At 40.4% G+C, this 23,964-nt stretch overlaps 1 protein-coding gene across 3 annotated transcripts; it reads left to right on the plus strand.

Moving 5' to 3' along the window:
- Positions 1–3,468: 3,468 nt before the first annotated feature.
- On the plus strand, positions 3,469–23,820 carry SLC39A6 (solute carrier family 39 member 6). 3 transcript variants are annotated; one of them, XM_042798265.1, is made up of 11 exons: positions 3,483–3,513; positions 4,020–4,076; positions 4,484–5,219; positions 6,508–6,688; positions 6,955–7,124; positions 8,376–8,588; positions 10,170–10,239; positions 11,529–11,906; positions 16,372–16,452; positions 18,415–18,605; positions 19,364–23,820. In XM_042798265.1, the coding sequence occupies exons 3-11, from the start codon at positions 4,500–4,502 to the stop codon at positions 19,514–19,516; spliced, it is 2,157 nt and encodes a 718-aa protein (XP_042654199.1). In that variant the 5' UTR covers positions 3,483–3,513; positions 4,020–4,076; positions 4,484–4,499; the 3' UTR covers positions 19,517–23,820. The 3 variants fall into 3 exon arrangements, with proteins under 3 accessions (XP_042654200.1, XP_042654199.1, XP_042654198.1); XM_042798266.1 differs by lacking the exon at positions 4,020–4,076 and having other exon boundaries at positions 3,469–3,513; XM_042798264.1 differs by lacking the exon at positions 3,483–3,513 and having other exon boundaries at positions 3,649–4,076.
- Positions 23,821–23,964: the final 144 nt, after the last annotated feature.

The following is a 23,964-nucleotide window of genomic DNA, read 5'->3' on the forward strand; positions in this document are numbered from 1 at the left end:
TTCCCAACGTACCCTTTTTGAAATAGAGGCCTGGAGCTACACGCCATAGTAAAGATGCAGTCCCATGATGGATTGTGACAGCAGTCGAACTGCTTCCCAGTTTGCTCTCTGCTGACTCTCTAAATAATGCCTCCCATTTGTCCAGAGGCTGAGAGATTTTTATACATTCATTAAACCATCTACAAGAAACACCAAGACCCTTGTTATACATGATCACACTTACTCCAGAGTTCATGACTGGACATGTATTCAGACTAAGTCACTGGATAACAGAAAGAGCAAAAATGACTGAAGTGCTTTAATTTTACCACGAGATAAACTTACTGAGATGAATTCAGATACTGTAAACCAGATCTGACCTCAAGTTTTACTGCAAATAAGTTTTTCAGGTAGACTGTTTTTAGCAGAGTGGGTGCTTTTTCCCTAGCTGATGTGTGTTAACTAATCAAAATAAATTTTTTTTAAAAGAGATCATTTTAACACTGAAGAACAATTCTGTGTGACCTAAAATCTGACGCTTGTATCTGTAAATGACCTTGACAGGATGTGAGAGGAAACTGCAGATCTGACACAATGAAGCAGCCAGAGACACTAGATGAATTTAAGAGGCCAGAAAAACAGCCTCCATCATTTAGCAGCTGTAAAGATTTAAGAAAAAAAAATAATTTACAACTGTCAAATGCCTAACAGTACCATCTTCAGCATAAATGTTGTGTTACTGAAATATTACAAAGGCCTCTGGTAAGCAGTATCCATGCAAAATGAACCAGCATTAAAGAAAAAAAACCTTGCCCACTCCTGCATTTTACAGCCTGCCCCTCTTGCTCTGGGGACAAAAAAAAAAAAAAAAAAAGACTGAGGGACACAGAATTTTTTCAATAGTTCAAAAGGTACTACATGTAAAAAATCCCTGGCTTTCTGATGTGTTGCTGTTTCTGGAGTTATTCACAATGAATACTTCCCTTCTGTCCTTCAGTCAGATAACTCACAAAGAGGTTTAATTCAGTCAAGGCATAAAGAAGATAGATCTGTCATCTCCTGACTGGCGAGAAAGGTAGTACTGTCAAAAGCAGCAGACAGCCAAGTGAGAAACATGACTGAGAATGGTTTGGATGTTAAGTCACTTGCATAACATTCAGGAACCATCAGTAAAACCAGATCCTAGGGCAGGATTCAGTGCTTGCTCCAGCAAGATGAAAAACCTTGGCAATGGTCACACAAGAGAAGCCAAATTCCAAAGCCAGCTGTGATGGGTAAGCAGAACTGCACCCACAACAGTAGCCGTATTCATCGATGTGATGGTAGAAAGTAAGAGTCTGGAAGCGGTGGCGGAAAAAAGAGGAAATGTAAGAGAGCCTAAACTTGGGCCATACAGCACTCAGGGGGTCATGGCCAGTTAAGAAAAGTGGTACAGCAAAGCAACATTTGAAAAATACAGTATGCCTTTTCAGAAGAAAGCAACACGGTTTCAGCACGTCTCAAGCCTTTCTCCCAGGTGACCTCAGTTCTTTCTTATTGTCTTTTTGTCCACTCATGCACAGAGCGCAGTTTTCTTCTGCTAGATCATAAATTGTAATGACAGGTTCAACCAAACAGTGCCCACTGCAATACCTTAGTGGATGTCATCCCAAAATGACATCGTTTGCCATTTACCCACACCCCTTGTTTACAACCAGTTCAATTCCAGTCCTTGCCTGCCTACGCACAGATTCCTTCCAACCCTGGGAATCCTCGTACAAAACCCTTCCCAAGGCTCAAGGGGATACTGAGGTGCGGAATCACGACTTTACAACCAATAAGGTTATAAAGTAGGTGTGTTTATTCAGCACTGGGCACACGGGGGAATAATTTCCTCCAAATGCATGCCCAGCTTGGAGCCAAAAGCAGCTCCTTTTTATTACTTGAAAATGTTACATATTGACTAATTCTAATACCCATGCATCACTACTCCAAGGATAGGGAGGGAATCTTACAATTGGTTCCGAGAAATCATTAACATATCCCCCTACCTCAAATTCCTCCCCTCGCGCTTGTGCAGTGCTTCCTGGAGGTCGTGGGCAGGGGTCTTCAGATGAAGGCTCGTAGTCTTCTTCACTGTGTTCACTAGCTGACCCTTCTGCGCAAATTCAGTCCTGTAGTCTGTACACCTTGTCCTTCAAGTCTGTGCTAATTTGCAGCTCCTGTTTCTTTATGGCTCAGTGGTTCTAGATCCTCTCTTATCTCAAGGACATGAGATACCAGAGATGGCCCATCCTGTCTTCCTTCCATTCAATCACAAGGGAGTTAAGGTCCTTTGATATGGACCATCAATGGCCCGTCTTGTTCTTTCTCCTTCCATTGCAAAGGAGTTACCATCCTTTGATGGAGGCCATCTGGCGAGCATCCCAAGAAGGGGAGGGCTATCCGGTTAGTGTTTCCTCAGATCAATACTACCACACCCAACACGTTCACCTGAACCAGGGCTTCCAGCCCGGCATGACTTGTTCCCAGCCAGTATTGCTGGACTGAAGCACAGAAACACTCAACAGTTCAAATCTAGTATAGCTGTTAAGCGGGTATTCTTTATTAGCAGCGCTAGGCAGCAGTGGGGATCGCTCCACCACAAGTGCTCCAACAGACAGGTCAAACCACAGAGAATATGTGCTGCGAGGTTATACACGTTCAGTGGATTTCTGAGACCTAATCTACATATAAATAAGATACCCTGGAACTTATTTACATAGCCCGAGCATGCATGATAAAATTAGGGTTAGCATCTTTTCCTCCTCTGGGGGTCTTTCATAGTCTTCCTCACAGCGTCCCCTGATTGAACTCTGGGTTTCCTTTGCCCATGTGCGGTCACGGAGTGAGCTCATCCCTTCCTCAGCCCTGGGGTGCTCCAAACTAATTCTCAGGTGCTTATCTTGACCACGGTGTCCTGGGCTCCCACTACCAGGTACTCAGGAAACTTAATGGTTAAGGTCTACCTAAATTTTATCAGGAGAAAAGCTGTTTCTAAACACCTCGTTATGAATTCCTCCCAGCAGTTCGACTTAACTATGCGAGTGAAACTGAGACAAAGAATACAAGTAGAACATGCTGACCAACTAGGACTCTACTATAAACAAGTTCTTCTACTCTAAGCAAAGGAAACGGTTCCAGCCTTCCCTCAGGACTCCCACCTACAGCTGATTTTAACCCTCGTGGGCGTGTTTCACACCCCGCAGCCAGCCGCCATCTGCCGAACAACACTAAAGCCAAACGCCAGTTATTTTTCGGAAACAAGGTGGTGGGGGGGGGGGGGGGGGGGGGGCGGCGGGGCCTTCCCCGGCGCCGGGGGGCGGCTCCTCCAGGCAGCCTCAGGGCCGCGCGCCGCCGCGCGCTCCGCCGTCCCCACGTGACACCCGCCCCACTTCCCCGTTGGCCGCCGGCGCGACCCGTCATGGCCGCCGTACCCGGAAAAGGAAGGGAAGGGGGCGGGGAGCGGCCGGCGGGCGCGCGTGGGCGGCGGCGGGACCGGTGGCGGCGGGAGAGGTAACCTTCCCATCCAACCCTCCCCCCCCATCATCATCATCCTCCTCCTCTTCCTCCTCCTCCTCCTCCTCCTTCTTCTCCTTCTCTTCTTCCTCCCGGGCAGCCTGTGGGCGGCCGGGCGTGTGCGCTTCTTGCTCGGGGAGCGCCGGGGCCGGGGCCGGTCAGCGCCGGCGGGGTTTGCCCCGGGGCCCGGGTTTCTGAGGCCGATGATACTTCTCCTGAAAACCGCAGCGTTCTCCGCCTTCCGCCGCGCTCTCGGCGCCTCCCCGGAAAAGGGTCCGAGGCGGCCCGGGCCTGCGGGCAGCCCGAGCGCCGTTTAACGCCCGGCCTTGCGGGAGCGGTTGTGGAATAAAACCCACGAGCGCTCGCAGTTGTGAGCATCTGGGCCGCAGCAGTGGTCTGCCTGCCGCGTGAAAGGAGCTGCACGATAGCAGCGTTAAAACAGATTGAACGTGACAGCGTCAGCATTTTTTATTTATTTTTTTTTTAATTTTATTTTTGTGCAGTGCTGAAAACTCACCCGGCTGGCTTGCCAAGAGCTCTGGGAAATCCCGTGGTGGAAGGTGGGGAGCTTCTGTTTAATTTTTTTTTTTTTTTTTTTAAGCAGGAACATATATATACTACTTATTGCTTGCTAGGAATTAAATTGTAAGGCTTCCTTTAAGCACAGGGAAAGCCTAAGCTAGAGTTCAGTTGGTGCACCCTCGAGGATGTGCTCATTGTTTAGCTTGTGTTCGAAAACTGATTCAGGCCAAGCTAACCAAAGGTGAGCTGGCACCTGGGGGGTGCTTACGCTCCGGACCTCACTGGTGTGCAGCTTCACCTCCTGTTGCCCGAGGCCATGCATTGATACTTTTACCAGGGTCTTCTGTGGGATTGTTTAAGCAAATAATGAACATCTATTACAGAGGAAGGTATGATCGGTTTTATGCGAACTGTTAAATTTTTCATCTAGATTTTTTTTTCACAGCTGAAAATAAGCTGCGATGGAGAGTACAGTATTGGTCACTTGCCTTGTGTCATTTTCTATGCTACTGTGTGAAAGTTATCACCATGAAGTAGAGACGGCTACTGTTGTGCATACATTACAGAGAACTTTTCCAGAAAAGGCAGCTGGTGTTAATACTGACTTGGCAGGATTAATACAGAAGTTTCACCTTCAAGAACTCTTTCATCGTTATGGAGAAAACGACTCTCTGTCGATCGAAGGGTTTAGAAAACTGCTCCAGAACATAGGGATAGATAAAATGAAAAGGATTAAAATCGACCATGATCACGACCACGATCATCACCTTCATCATAATCACGTTTCATCGAGTAAAAACGCTGAGAAGACTCATTGTCCAAACCATGACTCTGATGTTAACAAAGACCACAGGAACAGTCACTCAAAAGAACCTCACAAAGTAGGGAATGTAGAACACCAGCAGAACTTTGTGCGCACCAAGAACACCGTTCATGAAATAATGGCATCTGTCATCACTGCTCCCACAGGTGGCCACTCTGAGTTACAGAACATGCAACCTGGAGAGGTCAGGCTGGTTGCTCGTGTAGGCCTGGCTGGCCCTAATGCTGTTAATGTCACAGGTGGTGGCAACTCGAGCGGGCTTGCCAACAGCAGAGCAAATGAATCTCATACTTCTCCGAAGGAATCTGAAGGAGGAAGTTACCTCTATTCTAAACTGAAAAACCAAAATACCCAAGAGGTGAGACCAATTCTGTTGTATTCCTGGCAATCCAGATCCACCAGGAATGTTGCTATGGCTTACTTGTCAGGTGCTTACTTAACTGAGTGCAGGCTTTGTGGTGTAACAGTACTCATAGCAAAACACTCAAACAACTTTCCTTGAAACTAAACATTTTGAAGGAATGTTGTGTTATGTTCACCAGCTCAGAGGCAAATATGTACGCAACCTAGTTAGTTTTAATTTTTTCTAAAAAGAAAGGTGTGCTTATAAACCCAAGCACATGCTTATAATTAATATATATTTATTATTTATCTATTCTAAATATTACTAATGTGGAAAAAAACCCTTAAAGTTTAGACTTTGATGTTCTGCCTTAAGGCCAGAATCTGTCTTGTTTTCATAATAAGGTGGTGAAAGTAAAAAAATTTAGCTAAAATACCGTCATTCTTATCAAAGCTCCCTCAGAAGTGTTAGGTAGTCCTATGGCAGATAGTGCAGGTCTGCAGGGAAGTAACTGGCACCTTCCTCCTTCAACCCCCCTCCCTCCCCATCTTCAAGAATGTATATAGAGACCAACTGTGAAAAAGATTGCTGCAGGATGTTATCTGATACTTTAAAATAGTAAAAATTAGTGCTGATAAAGTTTATAGTTGTGTTGTAGACAGTTTTCTTACACAATCAGGTACTTCTTCATTAAAAGCTTTAAAAAGCAAGTGTGTCTCTGGGGTCTTAGTAGACATGGCCACACCTGGTAGTTCAGAGTGGGTGTTGTGTAGTGTATGATCGCAGGTGCTGAATTCACAGGTTCTTACTGTGCTCTGCACAGTCAATGCAGAAGTGCTACTGTTATTCAAAGCCCCCAAAACTGTAGGTTGTACAGTGGGGAACTCTTCACTGGAGGAAGTGTATGCAGAACTCATTCTCTACAAGGCTTTCCATAGTCTGTATAAAGTCACTTCTGTAAAAAAAAGTATTTAACCTTGTTACTACCTCCTTACATGGCCTCTTAAAACTGAGTGAAAAGTGCTAGGCTTTTCCTGATTGCACAGCAAAGCATCTCACCCTGTTGTGCTGAGAATGACTCATAATTATGAGTTGTCTACCAGGCCTCCCAAACGAGCTTTCTGGGCCGGTATGGGAGTGGAGGTACAGTTCTTACTAAATTAGTTTGTTAGCAGTTTTTAATTACCATTGATATAGCTGTGTTCATGTGGTGCCACTGCGTTTCAATTAAAATGGGATGTGCAGTTCTCTTGATAGATCAGGTATTTTGGTTCTGGCTAATCTTTAATGTGTCTTTCTACAGTGCTCCAGCGCATCAAAACTGATGCAGTTCCATGGTATAGGCACTCAAGTATTGTTGACTGCTACAGAATTTAGTTACCTCTGTCCAGCTCTTATTAATCAGATTGATGGCAAATACTGCATAGTCCATGCAACTAGTGAAAAAGCTGAAACTCCTCCAAAAAGTTACTCTCTGCAAATAGGTAGGTTTTCTTTTTTTTTAACATGGAATAAAAGCTTATTGGAAACCCATTTATGTTGGTTATGCATCTGAGAAACATATTTCAAAGTTGAAAGAAGTTTGTTTTTTTGGCACTTGACCCTGCCTAGTGAGACATCTTTATGGCATACCATTTGTTAACATCTGATTAATTGAATGATTGGGAGTGTTTGATAGCAGGAATGTTAAGCAAACAAAATCTCATACAACTGTGTTTTATTCTTACAACTTCTTTTTTTTTTTTACCAGCTTGGATTGGTGGCTTTATATCCATTTCCGTCATCAGTTTTCTTTCCTTATTGGGTGTTATATTGGTACCGCTGATGAATCGTGTATTTTTCAAATTCCTTCTAAGTTTTCTTGTGGCATTGGCTGTGGGGACTTTGAGTGGAGATGCCTTCCTACATCTCCTTCCACATGTAAGTATTAATCACTGTTTTGTTCATTATCTCAAAGCAGAGAATTTGACACCTGTCTGTACTGCTTAGTGATAATTTTAACCCCTTTTAATTACAATTTGGTGAGTCATTTCTCAGTCTTGTAAGGTAGATTATTTGAGGGAAAGTCTTCCCATTTGGAACTGTTTTGTATTATTCATTTCACTATCTTTACAGTGCAAGAACTTCATGGCATTATCCCTCAATCTATTCCTTGTTCTTAATCATATATTCTGCCAAATCACTCATTGTTACTTGCATGCAAGAATTTTGTGTAAATGTTTTTAGTCACTTACTGCAATGCTGCCTCTTTATTTTCTTTTTCCAGTTTAATGAACTTTATAGTGGAAATCGCTCAATGTACACTTTGAATGTGGAATAGATAATCCACTGTTTTCAGGCACTTATGTTGATTCCTTATCCCTTGTAATTTTTTAATCAGAATCAAGCATTTCTGAAGTCCTGGGAAAACATTACTTGATAGACTTTGAAGTTACATATTGGTGTTATGTAAAATGGTCAATGAAATTGGAATATGATTGTTAAATCTCTGCCTTTTTTGAAGCTCTTAAACAGACATTCCCCCACCCACCAAAGATAACTTGTTCCAGCTTTCAGATAAAATGGATAAAAAGGACTGCAGATCCTGTGGTGGTTTCTGATCCATGCCTGTAATTCATTGGGTTCTTCTTTTTTCCTTTCAGTTTGTTTTGTATTTCCTATGTGATGTTATGTAAATCTAAATGTGCGAGTGAGGCATCCTAGAAGTGTTTTGGTTCCAAATGTATCAGTAGCCAGTGAGAAGAATGTCAGACTTTCTTTAATGAAGAAAATTACTGTTAAGTTCCTTGTAGAAAAAGGTGTTTGATGTCTATGAGCTGTCATAGATGGGAAAGTAATTGGTGTGCTGGCTGTGACTGCTACTTAAAATGCAGTTTCCTTGACAGTGTCAGGAATTTCTGTGGGGGCAGCTGTACATCGAATATTGAGCAGTATGCATGTAGATTCAGTGAGAGGGTGAATACCAGGCCTACTCTCACTCCATGCAGTGTTTCTTCCTATCAACAGATTTTTGTGTAATTGTTTGAGTTTGTATCCAGAGTATTTACCCCATGAAAATTGTCAAGTCTGTCAGGACTCCAGACTGGAGGAAAAGAATGTGAAGAATACTTTCTATGTTTCTTATCAGTTCTTTTGAATATAATGACTTTCCTCATTTGGTTCTCCCCTTAGTCTCATGGAAACCATCACCATCACCATGAAAAGCCTTTGCTTGAGCAAAACAAAGGCTCTATGTTCAAACATCTTGTTTTTCAAAGTATGGAGGAGAGTGCTTACCTGGATTCTACATGGAAGGGACTTACAGCACTTGGAGGCTTGTATTTCATGTTTCTAGTGGAGCATTTGATCACATTAATAAAGCAGTTTAAAGACAAGAAGAAAAAGGTAGAAAAACTATTACTTTGAAGCTATGTTGTATTGCATGATTATTTTGTGAATACACTTATAAAAAACTTTTGAGTATCGTATATGTCTGGATTTAATAGCGATTGACTTGATTAGTGTTTTTAATTTATAGAAATGACATGTATACTTCTAAACTAACTACGTGATATTTTTTTTGTGTGGTCCTGTTATGGGAGAGCCCTGAGCTGTTTCCTTAACCGGACATGTAGCACAGTCTTGACGCAACAGTGGATTGTTTAATAAGCACCAATCCAATTGCACCCATTGTTTTAGCAGAGTGATTTAATAAATTACTGGTCATGGTTGACTTCATTCTGACATCTCAAGGTGATTATATAACAGATTACCTGAACTGTTGTTATTTTGATTCTCGTATTGAATGAAACAAGATGGCCTCAATACAGTTACTGTACTCCTGAGGGGCAGACTTGCACAAAATGGGTAAAGGTGGCAGTAAGTGCTTACATAAATAAGCATCCAACTACACTGTAGAAAGTGACTGCATAGATGGTGTTCCATTTGGAAATACAGTCTGCCAAGCCCCTTGTTTCTTTCCCTTCTCTCACCTCAAAAAAAGAGCAATACAGCTTTCAGATTACTATGCTGGTTTTTATGTGGAAGGTAAATAACAACTAAATTTTGGCAGGTCATAAATGTTGGTAACTTACCAATTTTTGGTAACAGAGTTCTTTAAAGACTAGTGTATCCAGGGATAAACAACAATGTAAAAGTTGACTCAGTAAAAAAAGACGCAGTGAAAGCTGGAAACTATATCTTAAGCTTTGCTTGAAGAAAGTTAGTAAACCACTAATTATTAGGCCTAGAAATTATCTATTTTTAAGATACCACAATGACTAATAATCTCTTTAGTATTCTTGTTAAATTGGTCATTAAGGCAGCAGTCTCGGAGCAAATGTAAGCTTTTTGATTTGTGTCACGGGATGTTGTGTTGGTGTGGTTTATACTGAAGCTAAACTTAACTGCAGGTGACAGGATTGATTTCCCTATTCCAAGTTACACTTATTTGCCAAGAGGACATGAAGAGTTCCAAGCAAAGCAAGTATTTTCTGCGTCCTCTCAGCTGCTGGGAATAGATTTCCTGTTAAGACCAGTTATACTGCTCTAGATACCGAGTCACTGATCATAAATTGTTGTGATACAGACATTAGTGAGCAATGATTAGAGGTTTTATGTGGTTTTCCTTCAGTACAGTAGTAAAAAAAGGTTATACTGACATTACAATGGAAAAGTATTAGTGGAATAACTTACTTGGTATTTGTGTTTTGCTTCTCAGATGAATGCCTCTGCTTTTCCTCTTGAAAAAATATGGGGTATTTATGTGTGTGGGTTGTGTTGTTTTGTTTTTTTTCTTTCTATGCACCCTGAGGAACTGTTGTCTTACTGTTTTTAGCTGGGTTTGTTCCTCTTCCTCTTTATATGGCTTCCATGTTGTCCTCTTTCTGTGGAGGCTGCATAAATGGTGTGAGTATAATGTTGCCCATGTATATCCTGAAAAATAAGTAAAATATTTGTAACTACAGTATTTTCTTTTGGAATAAGAAAAAAAATGAAGATGATGGAGAAAGTAAGAAGTTTTCAGCGAATGAAGAAAAGCTAGACGCAGATGATCGTAAGTCTCAGTGATACTACACAGTTGCTATTTTGTGGCAGCACTGTTTAAAAAACCTCAATGATGGCAGCTCACAGATCTGTTTCTCACTGTAGATCGGATCACTACCTACTTGAATTTCTTTCAAGACAAAACCTGTCTGTGCATTGATATGTAGAGGACTACTCTGTTTTCTACTTTCCTTTGAAAAGGATCAGTAGGTTAGAAGTAGCGAGTTCACAGTTTTGAAGCATTAAGTCTTTAATTCTGGATTTAACAGCAGAAGTTGAAGTCATTCTGTGAAGCTCTTCTGGCTATGACTGTTGCAAATATATCTGTACCTTCTGGCTTCTGCACTTCGGACTGTTAGATCTTACATGTGGTTATTATTTAGATTTCTGTATAACTTAAGTCTGGATTGTGTTAGTTTGTGTATTTATTTATTTGTAAGGTTGATAATCTAAAATCGTAGAGGTTACTTAAAGTATTTGGACTTCAAGGTCATGCTGTAAACCAAAACACCTCACTAGAGGATTGTTAGCTGTCATAGCTAAGAGGTACTCAGTTTATCAAAATAATCTTATAACTGATGAAAGAGTTGTTAGTGATGCAGGGAAAAAAACCTGTATTTGTTTGTTTAATTGCAGGGGAAGAATTTTGCAAGTTTTAGGAGTTAGTTAAAGTAACTAACCTTAGTGTACCACTGATGTTTATATGAGGGTGTTTCATGTTTTATGTTGATGACTATTTTTGACTTTATTTTTCAGATGTTCAAACTTAAGCTCCTGTATTTATATGAACTACAGGGGTTTCCAAAATTATCTGTAGCATAATGTTCTTCTGCATTCTTATTGTTCAGCCCTACGATGAATAAATGGCATGTGCTTTCCAGACACTTCACCTTTCTGAAGCAATTGAACTAACAGCCTTCATGCTGTGAAAGTGGGACACAGAGCCTTGTGCAGTTGTGTTTAAATTGCACTAGGTCTTAGACTAAAGGCATTTTTTACCTTTTAGGAACCATTTGTGGCCATAATGTAGGTGCTGCTCCAGTAATAGGGAACAGAAGCTAACAGTATTTCTTATTTTGAACTATTGTAATTATCTCAGAAATCTGATTAAAGAAAAATAAGTTGTGGAAACCCTTGGGGAAGAAAAGCTTCTGGTACAAGAAGCTGGAGTATCAGTCTTAACTTCTAGATGTACTCATTTCTTCTTCACTGCATCACTTATTCAACTTGTTTATTGTATCTTTGCTTCCTAGATGATTTAAAAAGTGTGTAATATTATACTCTGGGTTTTTGTAACAGGGCCTGAAGGCTATCTAGGGACAGATTCTCAAGATCCATCGCCCTTCATTTCTCAGCAGCCAACTGTACAAGAAGAAGAAGAAGTAATGATAGCTCGTTCTCATCAAGAGGAGGTTGACAATGAATATGTGTCCAGGGGCTGTAGAAACAAATGTCATTCTCACTTACACGATACTCTGGGACAAACAGATCATCTTAGTCATCATCACCATGACTACCATCATATTCTGCATCACCATCATCATCAGAACCATCATCCCCACAGTCACAGTCAGCGCTACTCACGTGAAGAACTGAAGGATGCGGGGATAGCAACTCTGGCATGGATGGTGATTATGGGAGATGGACTACACAATTTTAGTGATGGCCTAGCAATTGGTAAGTGTTAGCTTGGACGCTGCAGCTTTGTTGTGTGTGAGGACATCAAAGTCTTCTTGCTGTCACTTGACTCTTTATTAGGAACATAACTACTTAGTGGTGGATCTCTGAAGCCTAAACTTTTATCTGATAGCAGTTTTGAATAAGAACAATCTTCAGATTAATAACCTGGAGATCAGTGATGAATGCAACAGAAATTTTGTCCTTACAGCTGTGTTTCTTTAGGAAATTTTTAAACTTAGCTCTATTTCCTAGTTTTAGCAAAGTTAATACTAACATTTTTCAAAACTAAAGCTAGGCTTATAAGACAATATTTGGGACTTTGAGATGGCTTTGTATTTCAATGCCTGCAAGTGCTCAGCAATTTTTTTTTTTTTCAAGACAAGCTTGTCTTTTTGGTCACATATAAAGTAACTGTTGTTTTTCTACTTCAGTCAGGGCACTAGCATCATTGGTCTTTATTTCTTTTTCCCTTCCATCTTCACTTGTTATGCAGCAAGGTCAGGTTCTGTCCTTTGAACATCAGGCTTTGCCTGTAGTGGTCCCTGGTTAAACATCATATGTAAGTTTCCCCAGAGCGCTGGTGAGGAGGGAGATGGGACCTTGGTTTCAATCTGCTTTAGCCTGAAGATTACCCAGATGGATTAAGCAATATATATGTGTGATTTGTGTGCTCTGGGAGGTCGGCATTTATTGTAAAATGAATTTGGTCTGAGATACCGTGTTCTCTAAGGCACTTCTGCACTTCTGTGTAGCAGTCCTGTCACATCCAGATTCTCAGATCTTGCTGTCCACTAGAGCAGCATTACAGTTTTTCCCAGTGCTTGTACTAACTTCCCAGAGAAGGTCTGTGCTGCTCTTTACATCCTAGGAATGTGAGAGTAGGGCGTTTAATTAATAGGACATTAGTTAGCTGTTACCTGTCAGAAATAAGATGCATGGAGAAGATGCCAATAAAGCTACTCTGTGTTGCCTTTATGCAGATTTTTTGATTGAGTGTCGATATCAATTAGAGTGTAGCATAAGTGGATTCCTTCAGATGCTCAGGGTGCTAGGCTCAATCTCTTGTTGGAACAGTATTTTTAAAAAGTCTTGTTTTCTTAAACACTGGTCATACTCTATTCAAAACTTTGTTCTTAAAGTTGAGCATAATAGTCCATTTTCTATGTGTCTTTTTTTTTTTTTTAAATTTAAACCAGTATAAACAGTTACTTTACATGTAAACAGAACATTTATCTTTTTGTTCATGTCCCTGTTTTTTCCTTACATGTTGCAGTTCAGTCTTTTTTGACAATGCTTTAGTGAAAATATTTCTTTATCATAAAAATAACAGATTGAGCATTATGTTTTGACTTCTGCCTGGGAAGTCAGGTTTGGGAACTCCCTTGTTTTTTTCCTAGGAAAAATAATAGGTATTTTAAATTTAAAAATTTAAATTTACATGTATTTTAAATTTAAAAGGTTAAAGTAAGCTAGAGAAAGTAAAGCTAAATCAGTAATCTTCAGTTCTTATGCTAGTCTTTCAGAATCTTGACTTTAGTATTTAAGACTAATCTTTAGAGGTATTGGATTAATATCCAGCTTGTATAGCATACTGGGGTCAGTTCAGCAGTATCAATCTTTCTGTGGATTTTATTGTAGAAACAAGTTCATTCTTGTTTGAAGAGAAAACCCAATAATTATTTTCTCACAGCAGTATTTGCAGTTGCTCAGATTCAGTCAATTCAAAGTATAATGTGAAAAGAGACTTTCTGATTTAATCTAATTTTTGATGGAAGTTGAAGCATGGAAGGTAAATTTCCGAGCAGATCAGGAGTGAAAATGTGGTAGGAGGAGGATTTGCATACAAATGACACACAGAATCAATTACCTCTTAGCGTTAGGGAGATTTGGGAAAGAGCTATGACTTTATAGTTGTGAAGGGAAAAGTATGAGGAAGGTTAATAAAGGCTTATTGAACAAGTGAGAGCAGTAGGTTTTAGAAGTCCTGCTGTGTAGCTTGTTCAGGATAATGGAAATGTGGGTTTCCTTCAGTTCTGGATGAGTTCAAAAATATTATGGATAAACATTGTTTTGATGATGTTGTAGAAAAGCTAGTACTACCTGTATAGTATTTTACCTGTATTTAAATGAAGATGTGAATGCTTCTGTGAAGATGGCTTTAGTCAGAGTAACCCTTCACTTAAGTTCGTTCTTTTCATGGTATTTGTTCATAACTTCCATCAGTTACTTTTTTCCTCAAATCTGGTATGCTAATTAAGTAGGAATAAAATTTAAAAGTACGTATTTTTCTATTAAAGCAGGGAACAGTTGCATCTGACTAATTTGTACAGAATGATCTTCTGTGATTTGAACTTTTACGTGTAGCTTCAACTAAATAACTAAAATGTAGAGCACTATTTTTACACTAATCTTGCGTATGTATTTTTTTCTTTAGCTCTTTTTTGAGAGAAGTGATGTCTAAAAAGTATATTTTAAGATCCCATGACACTATTAAATCAACTTCTCAAGAGGGGATAATGCCAGATATATTCATGTAGTCTTCAATTAGTTAATGTTTCAAGACATCTCTCTAGCAGTGAAAAATAAAAATAGATATTCCTGTTACTTAAGCTTGTACTTCAGTTGCTATGTATCTGTACAGTATACAGCCTTATCGGCCACCTTAGGTATTTCGCAAAGCAGTCTGGTTTTGTTTGGCTTGCCTTTGTGGTCCCCAAATTAGATTTACCATGTGCGATTAAGCTGGATTCTTGTATTTTTAGTTTTCCTCTAGTTAAGTGGTGAGACTGGGAAGACACTAAAGAAACCTGTAGCTTATTTAGGATGCAGGCATGAGAGAAGGCAATTACTTTCTGCTGCCTTCTGCTTTTCCAGTCTTCTCAAGCTGAAGCCTGACTGAACGGTGATGAATTCTCCTGTCTTAGTAGGAGATAACTGTAGCTATCCTCTCCTCTCTCAAAATCTGACTCCAAAACTATAAAGCAATGTTTGGAGGTGGGGGAAACAGACTGATACCTAGAAAAGATTGATAGTGTTCACTAATAGCCTTTTGCTAGTCAGGCGGCAGTAACTCCTGTCACTTACCTGTTAATTACTCTGTAGACTACTGTGACTGAATGTTTTAGCATGCAGTGGAAAATACTGCTGCTCAAGTCAAAATGGCTTTTGTCTTGCATGCCGTGCATCTCTGAATTGGACTTCACAAATAGTCACAGAAATGGGTGAATTCTAGAGGTCATCTAGTCAAACCCTCTGCTTGAAACAGCTCATGGGCACACTAGGTTGGGTCAGTGACAGCTTTGCAAAAAGCCTCAAACTTCCACAGATGGGGAGAATCCACCATGTCCGTGGCTGACCTACTGTCTCTTAAGGAAAGTTTTATCTGTGTCCAGCCCAAAGCTTCCAAAATGTTATTTGCAGCCTCTCCCTCTGTGTCGTCCGTCACTGCTTCGAAGAGTTAGGCTCCTTTGTATTTGTGACTTCACTAAAAGTACTTAAAAGCTGCTGTTAACCACCCCTTAGTCCGGTGTCCATCCTCAGCAGTTACACCCGAGTGGAGGCTGCTGGAGTACTGGGGGTGGCAGCCCCAGCAGAGAGGAGAGGGGAATGTGTCCTGTGGTCTCATCACCGCTGCAGCTCTTCCTCTGTGAGCAGCACTGCCGGGTCCCTTGCGCGCCGAGTGCTGCGACGTGGCCTTGTGCCTCTTGGACTGCTTATTGGCAGCACCTTGTTTGCTGGCACGCTCCTAGTAGCAGCAGAAGAGGAAGCTGGATGTGGTGCTGCTCCGTGAGGCTCCCCAGGCAGCCGGGGACCTCCAGAGCTGTGTGTGAGCTGTGGTTCAGCACTGCAGCCCTGCCGCACGCTGCTGCCTCCTGAGCTGCTGTCAAATAAGAAGAAGAGCAAGCAACAGGAGTGGAGAAAACAAGGAAGATGAGGACTGCTGGACTAGTTTAACGGGTGTTTGTGTGCTTGTTCTTCCACTTAAAGTATGATAGTTCACTTTGAATTCTATGCAGCTTGCACGTATCTTCCACTGCGGATTTCATTTGACTATGTAGCCCCTCTTACTGTTGAACTGACTTCCTTTTTTCTAATGCCTGACTTTGAGGCAGCTGAGCTGCCTTCTTACCTTTGTATCTTCTTAAAAAAAGGGGTTTTTTTCTGACAGTATTTCCATGTATTGCATTTTTTGTTGTTGGAAGGTACTGGGCTTAGTTCAGAAATAAGGTAGTGAAATTTGTTTTACTTCAATTGGAGGATTCTGTGTTGCTTCTGATTTTAAAATTTATGATTGATAAACAGCTGTTCAGTTAAAATTTAAATGCTTCCACAAGCATAAGAAAAATCAGTGAAACCAGTATGTCCTAATCTGATGCAAGCATGTGCAACAATGCTTCTGCACTTGATGTCTGAATATGCAGTAATGTTGCTTTTTTTTTTTTTTTCCCCTGTCTCTTCATAGGAGCAGCCTTTACTGAAGGTTTATCTAGTGGTTTAAGCACTTCTGTGGCTGTATTTTGCCATGAATTACCTCACGAGCTAGGTAAGACTCCCAGTATTTCCATATGCCTCAGGTATAGGTACTTACAGGTGCACTTTGGAAAACTGTAAGTGATTTTTATTCTGTGGCACAGTAAAGTTTGGTCAGAAAACTTAATCTGTGTCAGATGTACTGAAGAATACTTCAACTGTTTTATTTCTTAATTGAATTAATCTTCCTTTTAAAAATCAAATATTGCAGCTACTTTATTTAAAACTCAGTGTGTCTCTTGCAGTTACTTACCACTTGTACAGTACAGGTGTTTTTATTCTCCTTAGAAATGTAAATTGTGAATTGCAGAATGTCGGAATTTGCTTTCTCACATACCTGTTTAATTTTATTCTTGTGTTTGTGCTGTTAAAAGGTAGGTTACAATTCATCAAACTCCCTTCTGTGTAACATTTGCTGCTTTTTCATTAAGTCTTGCAAAGAACTGCTGCAGCTCTAAATTAAACTTGGTACTGCTTAGAAATCTTTCCTAGAAACAGTTTGTCTTTCAAGCTCATGATTTAAATTCATGACCATAATTTCTCATGGGAGTGAATGTGTCTTATGTTGTAAGCTTAGTATTTGGCCCTTTTGTAGCACAGCTCATGAAACCAGGATGTAGCTGCTTAGTTTAACTCAGAACGAAGCTGATCTTACCAATTGTTGAATCATTTTTGAATGTGCAGCTGCTCTTTCTTTCTTAGCTGTCATGGCCACAGTCATACCTGCTGCATAAAATGAGGAAAGATCAGTTTACTTGCACTCTTTTAAGGTTTTAATTCCCTAGAAAGTAGAATGTTCAGTTTTGTTGAATGGAGCTTGTAAACCAGTATGTGTGTAATCAAACTATTAAACAGTTTGATATATTTGTTTGTGCAATAATGTTATACAGAAATACATTACTCTGGAGAAAACATACCTGGGTTTATGACATGGGAGAAACTGAGTCTTGTTCATCTTAATATCAATTCCATGGGAATCATGGAACTTGTATTAATTACATGTACTAAACATTGCTAGTACAAATATACAAAATACATGTTATGAATCTGATAATTTTAGATTCAAATATTCTGTTGGTTTTGGAAGGAAGAAAAATCTTTTGATTTAAGTCATACTTTAATCAGCACAGAAAACTTGATAGAAATACCTTCTTTAACAGAAGACATGAAGTGGCATAGGAATACTGAAACAAATGGGACTAGTTGAAGTTAGCTGGGGATCAAATTGGATCATGGGTGTTAATGCTAAACAACGTAACGTACTGGTTCATCTTAATTGCAATATCTTGTGGGAAAAGCTGCTGTAACAAATAACTCAGCTTTGAAGATTGCTTTTGTTTACTTATAACAGGAGATAACTTACTTTTTTTTTTTATATAGAATCCATTTTATTTCCAAATAATAAGCTTATTTTATTTTACTCTGGTTTAGATCTAATTTATCTAAACAAAAACATTTCTATTCTGAATTATGGAAAACCTGTTTCTGGCTGGTAATCTATCATTCCTTCAAGCAAAAATGAGATGTTAAGGATCACTTACAGAAATTAATAAAGAAATTATAAATTTATGAAACAGCTAGACTTAAAATACAAAGAGCAGTTACAGGATCATAAATGGAATCATCACCACTGCTTTATGCAATTAAGTGGAAATATTTTATTTTAGAAACTTCTTTAGAATGCTCATACGTATCAGGTGCTGCAGTATTTTATAATGTTGGTTTGAATGCAAACTACAGTAAAAGCTGCTGCTTCTGAAAATCCTAAGACTTTAAGGTTATAAACTGACGTTTGCTGCTGTGTTGTTCTTCATGTGCGCTTCCTAATTTTCTGTCCCTCTGTGATTTGTGATTGTATGAAGGAAAAAACCTAAGGCTGACGACAGCGTAAAAACAGCTTACTAATCTTGTAAGAAAGAGAACTCCTGAATACCACAGTAGTTAACTGAAGATGGAAACTTTTTCTGTCTTGTAGGAGATTTTGCTGTACTTCTGAAAGCTGGTATGACTGTCAAGCAAGCTGTGCTTTATAATGCTCTGTCAGCTATGCTGGCCTATCTTGGAATGGCGACTGGAATTCTTATTGGTCATTATGCAGACAATGTTTCAATGTGGATATTTGCACTTACTGCTGGCTTGTTCATGTACGTGGCTCTTGTGGATATGGTAAGTGGCTAGACCTACTTGAATTTTATATAACACTGTTTAAGAATGAGTGCTAATTATATTTTGATCTCAATAAATTCTTTCATCTCTTCTCCCTCAACTTTTTCTGCGCTTGAAGGTGCTTATGAGTATGCAGTGTAAGTGCTTGTTTAAAGGTTCAGGTGGAAGGTTGCTTTTATTTAGATTACTAAGGGAACACAGATTGTTTCTCCTGCTGTTAACTGCCTCTATTTAACAACTAAAGAAGTAGAGAAAAAAATTTTGTTTCTGATGGTGGCTAGTATAGCAGATAGCTGGTAAGACTGCAAGTTAAACACTGGTACCACCAAATGTGCTTTGGCTTTTGCATTAGATCATTACTGCTGCCTGGAATGAAGTCAGAATTGTATTAAAACCTATACTGTACCTCAGAAATACAGTGTATTTGGTGGGTGTTTGTGAAAGCTTAATTATCTTACACCAATAATTTTTATTATTATCTTGATTAAATAAGTTGGCAAATAATCATATCCTGAGTAAATGGCTGGCTTAAGACATCAGCATAATTGTCATGAAAACAGTAATTAGAACACTACAGATTGTCTCTAAATATGAAAGTAGACTGACAGTGTTCATGTTGAGAGACACCTAATTCAAGGAATAGGATTAATACAGTCAACGGGAAGGACCAGAGGACTAAGACTCCGCTGCCTCGTGGTTGAGGAACTCTGACGTGGCTGGTTATTTTGCAGGCATTTAACACTTTCTTGTTTGTTTAGGTACCTGAAATGCTCCACAATGATGCCAGTGATCATGGATGTAGCCGCTGGGGATACTTCCTGTTACAGAACGCTGGGATTCTGTTAGGCTTTGGGATAATGCTGCTTATCTCCGTATTTGAACATAAGATTGTCTTCAGCATAAACCTGTAATCCTGGTTGCCAGGAAGAGAGCTTGGTGTTAAATTATAAGTGGTAGGGGTTTTTATATGAAATTCTCTAATGGAGAGGTACGTTTGATATAGACTAGGTATTTTATTGGTGTGCTTTCGCTCCTTCCTTTCCCCCTCTTACAGAAATGAACACTATAAGTTGTGTTTGTTTGGGTGTTTTTTTGCTTAGGATTTAGCATTGCATATGGTACTGTGGAAAGTTTTACTTAGTAAAACATGGCAAAAGTTCCAAATCTATTAAAGGAGTATTGTCTGCGGGGTTAGGGGTGGTTTTTTTAGTAAATTTATTTGCTGTATGTAATTATATGTAACTTTTTTACTTCAGTGTTTTTTTCAGTTTAAAGAAATAAAACAGTGGGTTTTTATTTTAGCACAATCAGAATCAGTGGATACAAAGCACAGTGAGCAGTGTAAAACAAGAAAAAGACATGTAAGATGCAGCATGTGTTTATATTTGTAGAAACTCATCTTCTGCATCCACCTACTTTACACAGAGTGGCAGATCCACTCCATCCTTTTTGCAGTGGTTCTTCTCTCAATACCATTTTTTGTGTCTTATTTCAGTTGGTTTCTATTCCAAACAAATTCTTGTGAAATCCTGTTTGAAGCATTTACACCAAATGTTTTACTTGTTTCATCCTTTCTGATATGAGTTGCTCTTCACAGGTTTCTCAAATCAGCAACAAAAAGACAGCGATTAGATTATAAGAGATAGCTCTAATCTATGCAAATTCCATCAAAAAGACTTTTAACATAGTACTGTATCCCGTTTATGCTGCCTGAAATGGCAAAGGTGTATTAAAGTCTGCTTGATAGAAGGGGAGGAGTGCTACAGGCTGACACAGAGTCATTTACTACATCTATCAGCTTCCCTAAGTAAAGTGTTGATTTACTTTGGGAGCTGAGCTGAGTGGGAGCGCTGACTACTTCCAGTCCAGTGTGATTGCACACAAACCTGTGCTTGCAGAACAGTTCTATTCTTTGCAACAACTAAAGCTGAGAAATCCAAAATAGCAAAATTTCTTTGACAGGATCTGCAGGGAAGCAGCACGTTAGGGATAATTATAAGTATATACGTGTGTAGTTTGAGCTTACAGTCTTAATATTTTAACCACTCTGAAAGTAACTGAAGGAAAGAGAACGATGAAAAAGACAATGGCAAAATAAATGAATTCTGCATTTGCAGGGAAGGTGAACATTAGACAGCTTTTTATAGGAGCAACAGAATTATGCTGTCTTAACTATCTAGCTTTAAAAATCCCAGAAATACAACAATTAGAACTTACTTCTTATTCCTCTCTACCACTGCTTCAAATCAGCTGAATAAGAAGCTTGAGCAAGGGGGAAAAGAGGGAGTGTTTGATAATACCTTATCTGACAGGTTAAATGGTCTGGCATATGTTGGTCTGTCATACAGTGAAAGTCAAAACTACTCTATCCCCTCAGAAATGGACGTTTGGAATAACTTGAGAAGTTTTGGGGTTTGCCGTACTAGTTAAGAAAGGGGGATTGCAGGAGTTTTTGCAGCCAGTGGAATATTAGCTTTTCTTCCTCCTTCAGTCTTTCCTCAGGTTAGTAAGACTGAGATTTAATCTTCTGCCCCTAGTGATGAAATCGTGTTCCTTGCCTCCTTTGAAGTCAGGGGGTAGAGAAAGGCATACTGCCTTCAGCTCTGCTGATGCATCCTGAGGGGACCCCTAAACTGTGCTGCAGTCTTAGCAGCTCCCCCAGACCTGCACATGTACGAACCTGGGTATCTCCTCTTTTGGAAGCACTCCTTTTCTTCCCCCCAACTTGACTTTCCATCACTAGAAGCTACTCTGGGTCCTCGGGCTTTCATCTCTAACAAGAACGCGGACAAAGCAGAGGTGTGTTCCTTCCCTTCATCAAGCACTTCTTATTTTGTATATCTTTACATTTTGTATGTCTTTTAATCAAAATGCAACAGGCACAGAATAAGCCTTTGGACTTTTTGTTAGAAGCACACCTCTGAACACAGGGGTTGTGCCCCAGTATAGTAGCAGGCTGCTGCATTTTTGTAGCATCTCCTTGATCACCCTTCCTGTACTCTTCTATAGCAGTCAGGTGTTAGTGTTCCCAAGCTTCAATTAGTAGTATCTGTGAGTAGGATGAAAAATAGATAGGTATCTACCCCTTGCTTCTGTATCTTCCATGTTCTTAAACTTAGCTTATTTGAACTCTCTGAAGAGACAAAGTAACTTGTTTTTTCAGTCTAAGCTCTTTATGATACTTCTGCCTTTACCTGTGCTATGCTCCTTGCTTGACACTGCCGTAGCTAAACTCTGCCTAAAACCTACCTGCTGATCTTCATCTTTCCTTTGCTACCTGTAGTTCTTGAATGCCATAATCTTTGGCTCGTCGAAAGCCATTTCGTTTCTGGCATGTGCACATCACTGCTTTGTTCTTTAGCAAAACAAGTAAGTTCAAAACAGCCATGCTGACACACGTACATTCCCTAAACCTGTCAAAATGGAATTTTTCATGCCTTGACGACTGCATTTTCACTGACCTCCCGTCTTGGCAGTCCCACCTCATTCCAGATCTCCCCAAAACGGGCAGCTTTTCCTCTGGATGTTTCTTCCTGATGTCTCTTCATTGCAGTTGAATGTGTCACCCTTTGGAGTGGTCTGATTTGACCCTGCCCTGTCTAAATGCACCTTGCCTTTGTTAGGGTGATGGTGCTGGTCACAGTCAGCTGACGTGCCTCAGTTTGTGCTCCTCTAATGCTCCCCACAAGCAAGATGTGTTCCTGGGTGGGGAAAAAAAAAAAAAAAAAAGTAAAGACTTTTTCCCTCACAGCTCTGTTCTGCTGAAGTGCAGTGTCTGAGAGGCAACCTCACTGCATCCTCGTGGGTTTTGTAGGGCTTGGGCACCGTGTCTGCCTGTGCTCTGGTGAAGCACCCTCCAGTCAGTGTGCTTCAGCCCGTGGTGCGTCCGTCACCTTCTGTGGCGCACCCTCAGCTGGTACAGAGCTCTGGTCATGAGGGATTTCAGACTTGGGTGGGCTCAGTTAATTTTGAATTTTTTACTAGTGGTTTCTGTTAGCCTGCAACCTTAATAACTGCTTGTTCAGCTGGGCTTCTCCAGGTGCTGGGGGTGACAGAGGAAGCAGGCATACAGCCTAGTGTTGCCCAAGAAATTTTAAGACCTATGACAGAGATAAATCTACAAATTTCAGTCAGTGTTTCCAATGGATTCTTGGCTGGCTTTGGATGTAATCCACTGACATTAAAATATCTGCATATCAGAACACGTTGCTAATGTAATAACATGAAAAATAAATTGCTTTTAGAGCATGTGGGCAGAAGTGGCTGGGTAAGCTGGACACAAGCATATCCCACCCATTTGGTGCTCGTTAATCTTTGATGGTGAGCTGTCTGTGATGGACAGCTGTCCGAACTAGTCATTCAGAAGACTGTAGACTGAAACCTGCTGTGGGTTTGTACCAGCAAGAGGACATGTTTGTGGTTTGGTGTTTTGTTGGTTATTTTTTTTTTTTTTTTTTTGTCAGCCTTATAAAGAATCCGCATCTGTTGCAATGTGCTCGCATTGAAAATACTCATGATTTGGCAAAGTGATGGGGCAGAGCCTCTAAGCAGCCATTTATTTTTATGCACATATTTTTCTGCAACAGTGTGTAACATGCCTGCCTATTCCGGCTGATAAATGGAAGTGTCTCTGTTTTGTATATCAGTCTGTACCTTAATTATGGTACGAACCTTGATTTTATACACCGTTACAGCCGCCTTATTTCGTGCCTGTGCTAGATGCAGGTAAATAGAATAGGCACCGATGCTGGAATCAAAGCTCGGTTTTTTGTAACATGTTCTTCTAGTGGTTTTGACCTGTGTTTGTAGAGCAGGGGCGTCGGGCGCAGTTACTGTGTGCAGTGAGTGGCAAAGCAGAGGTGTGGGAGTTCTCTCCTGCCCGGCCGGTGGGGTTTGGGTGCCGGTACGGTTCCTCAGCTCCTTGGGGGAGGTGCTGGATGGGGTGTGGGGATGTGGGTCTGTAAAATACAGTCAAGGCAGAAATGGGAGTCACAGCAGCTCTCCCCCTGCCTGGACTGAGACACCTGCCTAAGGGAAGTTTCTGTGGAAAAAACCGGGTCATTCTGTTTGCCACAAGCAAGAAACAAAAAGATGTTTCCGTTATTTTTTTTTTTTATTATTATTATTATTTAAAATACCTTTTTGGTGCATCTGTGATCACTGTAGCTGTTACTGTATTGCTTTGTGCTAGAGAGAATAAAACCAGTGAACCAAATGCCGGTTTTTGAGCGTTTCTCTCGCCGATGTAGCTAGGGCCAGCTCTATCTTACGTTTACCTTCTCGGGGGGCGAGTCCTGTAAAGCTGGATTGCCTTACAGCTCGTAAAAGGGCTGCCTCCCCCTGGGGCTGCTTCCCCACG

The sequence above is a fragment of the Tyto alba genome, unplaced genomic scaffold (assembly GCF_018691265.1).
Source record: "Tyto alba isolate M040663 unplaced genomic scaffold, T.alba_DEE_v4.0 Super-Scaffold_27, whole genome shotgun sequence".
In the NCBI taxonomy this organism is placed as follows: domain Eukaryota; kingdom Metazoa; phylum Chordata; class Aves; order Strigiformes; family Tytonidae; genus Tyto; species Tyto alba.

Coding starts and splice junctions, on each gene's coding strand:
- SLC39A6 (XM_042798266.1), top strand. CDS start 4,500: ATGGAGAGTACAGTATTGGTCACTTGCCTTGTGTCATTTTCTATGCTA. Junction 11,907..16,371: donor TAGTGATGGCCTAGCAATTG/GTAAGTGTTAGC, acceptor GTCTCTTCATAG/GAGCAGCCTTTACTGAAGGT. Junction 18,606..19,363: donor ACGTGGCTCTTGTGGATATG/GTAAGTGGCTAG, acceptor TTGTTTGTTTAG/GTACCTGAAATGCTCCACAA.